This window comes from Salmo salar, chromosome ssa01 (genome assembly GCF_905237065.1).
Source record: "Salmo salar chromosome ssa01, Ssal_v3.1, whole genome shotgun sequence".
NCBI lineage: Eukaryota > Metazoa > Chordata > Actinopteri > Salmoniformes > Salmonidae > Salmo > Salmo salar.
Window position 1 is genome coordinate 169,427,868 of NC_059442.1, and position 7,500 is coordinate 169,435,367.

The 7,500-nt window shown below is 43.5% G+C and overlaps 1 protein-coding gene across 4 annotated transcripts in view; it reads left to right on the top strand.

The window, feature by feature from the left end:
- Positions 1-7,500, top strand: part of LOC106572350 (cingulin-like protein 1) — an 87,725-nt gene that overhangs the window by 71,486 nt on the left and 8,739 nt on the right. For all 4 annotated transcript variants that reach the window (XR_001321107.2, XR_006758758.1, XM_045694040.1 and 1 more), the window contains 4 exons: positions 414-566; positions 2,320-2,487; positions 5,124-5,297; positions 7,210-7,299. Coding sequence is in view for 2 of the 4 variants with exons in the window: in XM_045694040.1 (XP_045549996.1) it covers positions 414-566; positions 2,320-2,487; positions 5,124-5,297; positions 7,210-7,299 (585 nt within the window). In the remaining 2 variants the exon portion in view is untranslated. The remainder of the gene's footprint in view (positions 1-413; positions 567-2,319; positions 2,488-5,123; positions 5,298-7,209; positions 7,300-7,500) is intronic.

Sequence of the window (7,500 nt, forward strand, 5' to 3'; positions counted from 1 at the left end):
TGGGCCTATTCCACCACAGACCTCAGTCAGTTAGCTGGGCCTATTCCACCACAGACCTCAGTCAGTTTGCTGGGCCTATTCCACCACAGACCTGTTGGTCAGTTAGCTGGGCCTATTCCACCACAGACCTGTCAGTCAGTTAGCTGGGCCTATTCCACCACAGACCTGTCAGTCAGTTAGCTGGGCCTATTCCACCACAGACCTCAGTCAGTTAGCTGGGCCTATTCCACCACAGACCTCAGTTAGTTAGCTGGGCCTATGTTTTTGCCCTGCTTGTGTGAGCCCCTCTGTGCATCCAGAAATGGCACCCTAATCCCTACCATGACCATGCTCAAAATTAGTGCACTATGTAACGAATAGGGTTCCATTTCAGCCCCAGCCTCTGTGTCTGTCCTACACCATGTCCCCTATAGGAGGCGCTAGAGAAGCAGACGCTCCATGCCCAGGGGCTGTCAGAGAAGCTGTGGCTGTCTGAGAGACAGTTGGAGGATCTAGAGGTGGACAAGGAGACACGGGACAAGAAGAGATCAGAGCTCAGCGACACTGTCTTCAGACTGGAGACTGAGGTACAGTACTGTTCACTTTACACACCTATAATGTAGCTACAAGGGTTGGGGGGAATTCCATGAATTAAACTAAATTCCCTTTCAAATTCAATTTTTAAATTATTTTTTACCTTTATTTAACTAGGCATGTCAGTTAAGAACAAATTCTTATTTTCAATGACAGCCTAGGAACACTGTCAGATTTGTACCTTGTCAGCTCAGGGATTTGAACTTGCAACCTTTCGGTTACTAGTCCAACGCAGCGTAACGACTAGGCTACGCTGCCGCCCCAAGGATGGGATGGGTACAATGGGATGGATGGGTACAATTCAATATTATCCCCAACAATTCCACAAATTCCAATTTTAATTCAATTCACTACGGCTTTCAGGCAATATAGAAATACAAGTTGAAATGATTTTAAAACAAATCTTGCGGTAAATTTTTTATTTTAAGTGCACGCGTTCCTTTAACTGCATTTGAAATAAAACACATTTTACATTAAATTCCAAAATAATGTATTTTACAATTTCAATTCCATTACTTGAACATTTTTGAAATTCGAATTGAATTCAACGTAAATTCTCAATTTTTGAATTGAATTTATTTATCTTGAATTGGAATTGACCACAAGCGTGATAGCTACCTACGTTTCAAATAGTTCTATCCACTTTACTAACACTAGGAGTGGAGGATTCAGAATCACAAGCAACCAGGACTTCAGGAAAATAGGAACATTTTGGGAAAGTATATGAAGTATGTAAAGGCGTATGTATGCCTGGATGGGTACAGGATGGGTACAATATGGGTACAGGATGGGTACAGGATGGGTACAGGATGGGTACAATATGGGTACAGGATGGGTACAGGATGGGTACAATATGGGTACAGGATGGGTACAATATGGGTACAGGATGGGTACAATATGGGTACAGGATGGGTACAGGATGGGTACAGGATGGGTACAATATCGGTACAGGATGGGTACAATATTGGTACAGGATGGGTACAATATGGGTACAGGATGGGTACAGGATGGGTACAATATGGGTACAGGATGGGTACAATATGGGTACAGGATGGGTACAATATCGGTACAGGATGGGTACAATATGGGTACAGGATGGGTACAGGATGGGTACAGGATGGGTAGAGGATGGGTACAATATGGGTACAGGATGGGTAGAGGATGGGTACAATATGGGTACAATATGGGTACAGGATGGGTACAATATCGGTACAGGATGGGTACAATATGGGTACAGGATGGGTACAATATGGGTACAGGATGGGTACAATATGGGTACAATATGGGTAGAGGATGGGTACAATATGGATACAGGATGGGTACAGGATGGGTACAGGATGGGTACAATATGGATACAGGATGGGTAGAGGATGAGTACAATATGGGTAGAGGATGGGTACAGGATGGGTAGAGGATGGGTACAATATGGGTAGAGGATGGGTAGAGGATGGGTACAGGATGGGTAGAGGATGGGTACAATATGGGTAGAGGATGGGTACAGTATGAGTACAGGATGGGTACAATATGGATACAGGATGGGTAGAGGATGAGTACAATATGGGTAGAGGATGGGTAGAGGATGGGTACAGGATGGGTACAATATGGATACAGGATGGGTAGAGGATGAGTACAATATGGGTAGAGGATGGGTAGAGGATGGGTAGAGGATGGGTACAATATGGATACAGGATGGGTAGAGGATGGGTACGGTTTATGTGCGTGACATGCTGGTCTCTCCCTCCACAGCTAGAAGAGGCTCTGCAGAAAGCCACCCAGGCGACAGCAGAGCTCAGTGTGCAGCAGAAGCTACGAGATGACGCCTTGCTGAGGGTAGAGGACATGGAGGAGAGTTTACTGGAGAAGAGTCAGGAGCTGCAGATAGCCCAACAGACTCTCAGCCGCCTACAGGGACAGGTAAAATACTGACCAGGGTTATAAAGGCCTTATAGCTAGGGTTAGGGGGTTAGGGGGTTAGGGGGTTAGAGGGTTAGAGGGTTAGGGTTAGGGGTTAGAGGGTTAGAGGGTTAGAGGGTTAGGGGGTTAGAGGGTTAGGGGTTAGAGGGTTAGGGGTTAGAGGGTTAGAGGGTTAGGGGGTTAGGGTTAGAGGGTTAGGGGTTAGGGGTTAGAGGGTTAGGGGGTTAGGGGTTAGAGGGTTAGGGGGTTAGGGGGTTAGAGGGTTAGGGGTTAGAGGGTTAGAGGGTTAGGGGGTTAGAGGGTTAGAGGGTTAGGGGGAGGGTTAGGGGGTTAGGGGGTTAGAGGGTTAGAGGGTTAGGGGTTAGAGGGTTAGGGGGTTAGGGGTTAGAGGGTTAGGGGTTAGGGGTTAGGGTTAGAGGGTTAGAGGGTTAGAGGGTTAGGGGGTTAGGGGTTAGAGGGTTAGAGGGCTAGGGGTTAGGGGTTAGGAGGGTTAGAGGGTTAGGGGTTAGAGGGTTAGAGGGCTAGGGGTTAGGGGTTAGAGGGTTAGGGTTAGGGGGTTAGGGGGTTAGAGGGTTAGGGGTTAGGGGTTAGAGGGCTAGGGGGTTAGGGGTTAGAGGTTAGGGGTTAGGGGTTAGAGGGCTAGGGGTTAGGGGTTAGAGGGTTAGAGGGCTAGGGGTTAGGGGTTAGGGGTTAGAGGGTTAGGGTTAGGGGTTAGGGGTTAGAGGGTTAGGGGTTAGGGGTTAGAGGGTTAGGGGTTAGGGGTTAGAGGGTTAGGGTTAGAGGGTTAGAGGGTTAGAGGGTTAGGGTTAGGGGGTTAGGGGGTTAGAGGGTTAGAGGGTAAGCTGGTAGATAACTGTATGTGTTGTCAGGTAAGCTGGTAGATAACTGTATGTGTTGTCAGGTAAGCTGGTAGATAACTGTATGTGTTGTCAGGTAAGCTGGTAGATAACTGTATGTGTTGTCAGGTAAGACGGTAGATAACTGTATGTGTTGTCAGGTAAGCTGGTAGATAACTGTATGTGTTGTCAGGTAAGCTGGTAGATAACTGTATGTGTTGTCAGGTAAGCTGGTAGATAACTGTATGTGTTGTCAGGTAAGCTGGTAGATAACTGTATGTGTTGTCAGGTAAGCTGGTAGATAACTGTATGTGTTGTCAGGTAAGCTGGTAGATAACTGTATTTGTTGTCAGGTAAGCTGGTAGATAACTGTATTTGTTGTCAGGTAAGACGGTAGATAACTGTATGTGTTGTCAGGCAAGCTGGTAGATAACTGTATGTGTTGTCAGGTAAGCTGGTAGATAACTGTATGTGTTGTCAGGTAAGCTGGTAGATAACTGTATGTGTTGTCAGGTAAGCTGGTAGATAACTGTATGTGTTGTCAGGTAAGCTGGTAGATAACTGTATGTGTTGTCAGGTAAGACGGTAGATAACTGTATGTGTTGTCAGGTAAGCTGGTAGATAACTGTATGTGTTGTCAGGTAAGACGGTAGATAACTGTATGTGTTGTCAGGCAAGCTGGTAGATAAACTGTATGTGTTGTCAGGTAAGACGGTAAATAACTGTATGTGTTGTCAGGTAAGCTGCTAGATAACTGTATGTGTTGTCAGGCAAGCTGGTAGATAAACTGTATGTGTTGTCAGGTAAGACGGTAGATAACTGTATGTGTTGTCAGGTAAGCTGCTAGATAACTGTATGTGTTGTCAGGCAAGCTGGTAGATAAACTGTATGTGTTGTCAGGTAAGACGGTAAATAACTGTATGTGTTGTCAGGTAAGCTGGTAGATAACTGTATGTGTTGTCAGGCAAGCTGGTAGATAACTGTATGTGTTGTCAGGTAAGACGGTAGATAACTGTATGTGTTGTCAGGTAAGCTGGTAGATAACTGTATGTGTTGTCAGGTAAGCTGCTAGATAACTGTATGTGTTGTCAGGCAAGCTGGTAGATAAACTGTATGTGTTGTCAGGTAAGACGGTAGATAACTGTATGTGTTGTCAGGTAAGCTGGTAGATAACTGTTGTGTTGTCGGTAAGACGGTAGATAACTGTATGTGTTGTCAGGCAAGCTGGTAGATAAACTGTATGTGTTGTCAGGTAAGACGGTAGATAACTGTATGTGTTGTCAGGTAAGCTGCTAGATAACTGTATGTGTTGTCAGGTAAGACGGTAGATAACTGTATGTGTTGTCAGGTAAGACGGTAGATAACTGTATGTGTTGTCAGGTAAGCTGCTAGATAACTGTATGTGTTGTCAGGCAAGCTGGTAGATAAACTGTATGTGTTGTCAGGTAAGACGGTAAATAACTGTATGTGTTGTCAGGTAAGCTGGTAGATAACTGTATGTGTTGTCAGGCAAGCTGGTAGATAACTGTATGTGTTGTCAGGTAAGACGGTAGATAACTGTATGTGTTGTCAGGTAAGCTGCTAGATAACTGTATGTGTTGTCAGGTAAGACGGTAGATAACTGTATGTGTTGTCAGGCAAGCTGGTAGATAAACTGTATGTGTTGTCAGGTAAGACGGTAAATAACTGTATGTGTTGTCAGGTAAGCTGGTAGATAAACTGTATGTGTTGTCAGGTAAGACGGTAAATAACTGTATGTGTTGTCAGGTAAGCTGCTAGATAAACTGTATGTGTTGTCAGGTCTCAGATAAGCTGATAGATAAGGAGCGTTCCCTGGAGGAGGAGATCCAGCTGAGAGAGAAAGTTCAGCTGCAGTGGAAGCAGGCAGAGAGGAGCGTAGAGGACCTGACGATGGAGCTACAGACTGCTGCACAGACCAAGGAAGACCTGGTCAAGCAACTCAAACAGGCTCAGGTTGGTACACAGTTGCCCTGTTTACACCTGGTTCTAACATCCTGTCCTTTGTCCTGATCTCTGTCCACATTCTGATTGTGCCCACATTTGTAGACAGGTGTAGACGATTAAAATATGCATTTTGATCTGATCACAGCACAGCAAAGAGAGGACCTAGTTTAGATACCATCTAGACAACATACCATCCCAGAACAACCATAACACTACAGTTCACAGTTAACATACATACACAGACAAGTCACCTGAACTCATGTCATTCTCGGTTAATGAAGTAGTGTTTATGCAAATGCCTTAATTCAATCTATGTGCTCCTAATCTTAATCTAATCCTCACTGTTTAATCTCATTAGAAGATGATTTTTATAAGAGCGGAGAGCGAGAGAGTCGACTGTATGAACTGTGGGAGATATACTGTAGATATAGAGACAATAGACTGTATGAACTGTGGGGGAGATACTGTAGATATAGAGAAAGTAGACTGTATGAAATGTGGGAGATATACTGCAGATATAGAGACAATAGACTGTATGAACTGTGGGCGATATACTGTAGATATAGAGACAATAGACTGTATGAACTGTGGAAGATATACTGTAGATATAGAGAGAGTAGACTGTATGAACTGTGGGGGAGATACTTTAGATATAGAGAAAATAGACTGTATGAACTGTGGAAGATATACTGTAGATATAGAGAGAGTAGACTGTATGAACTGTGAGTGATATACTGTAGATATAGAGACAATAGACTGTATGCCCCGTGGGGGAGATACTGTAGATATAGAGAAAGTAGACTGTATGAACTGTGGGAGATATACTGCAGATATAGAGACAATAGACTGTATGAACTGTGGGCGATATACTGTAGATATAGAGACAATAGACTGTATGAACTGTGGGATATATAGTTTAGATATAGAGAGAGTAGACTGTATGAACTGTGAGAGATATACTGCAGATATAGAGAAAATAGACTGTATGAACTGTGGAAGATATACTGTAGATATAGAGAGAGTAGACTGTATGAACTGTGGGAGATATACTGCAGATATAGAGAAAATAGACTGTATGAACTGTGGAAGATATACTGTAGATATAGAGAGAGTAGACTGTATGAACTGTGGGGGAGATACTTTAGATATAGAGAAAATAGACTGTATGAACTGTGGAAGATATACTGTAGATATAGAGAGAGTAGACTGTATGAACTGTGGGGGAGATACTGTAGATATAGAGACAATAGACTGTATGAACTGTGGAAGATATACTGTAGATATAGAGAGAGTAGACTGTATGAACTGTGGGGGGAGATACTGTAGATATAGAGAAAATAGACTGTTTGAACTGTGGAAGATATACTGTAGATATAGAGAGTGTAGACTGTATGAACTGTGGGGGGAGATACTGTAGATATAGAGAAAATAGACTGTTTGAACTGTGGAAGATATACTGTAGATATAGAGAGAGTAGACTGTATGAACAGTGGGGGGAGATACTGTAGATATAGAGAAAATAGACTGTTTGAACTGTGGAAGATATACTGTAGATATAGAGAGAGTAGACTGTATGAACTGTGGGGGGAGATACTGTAGATATAGAGAAAATAGACTGTTTGAACTGTGGAAGATATACTGTAGATATAGAGAGAGTAGACTGTATGAACTGTGGGGGGAGATACTGTAGATATAGAGAAAATAGACTGTTTGAACTGTGGGGGAGATACTGTAGATATAGAGAGAGTAGACTGTATGAACTGTGGGGGAGATACTGTAGATATAGAGACAGTAGAGGAACAAGCTACAGATAAACTTACTCACATGTACAAACTTCTGCGTCAACTTTCTCTTTGGAGTCAATGCAGGGTTGCTATAAAAGCACTTTATGAATGATTGACTGGTTGATGTGTTTCTCCAGGAGAAACTGTTAGATCTTGAGAACGACCTGGAGGAGATGCAGGACAGTGAACAGAGATGGGCCAGCAAGCACAAGAGAGCCATCGAACAGGTCTGTCTTTTCTGTCTGTCTACACCTGAGCTCTCACTCCTTACTGTTGTAATGTGCTCGCTTTCAATAACCCACAAATCACTTTCACATGAGCATCTACTTGCTGCGTACTTCCTTGAATAATCCCTGGCCAGAACTAATTCAATCCTGAAGTCCATCCACAGAGAAAGACAAGGTTGTTTAAAGGTTTGTTGTAGTATT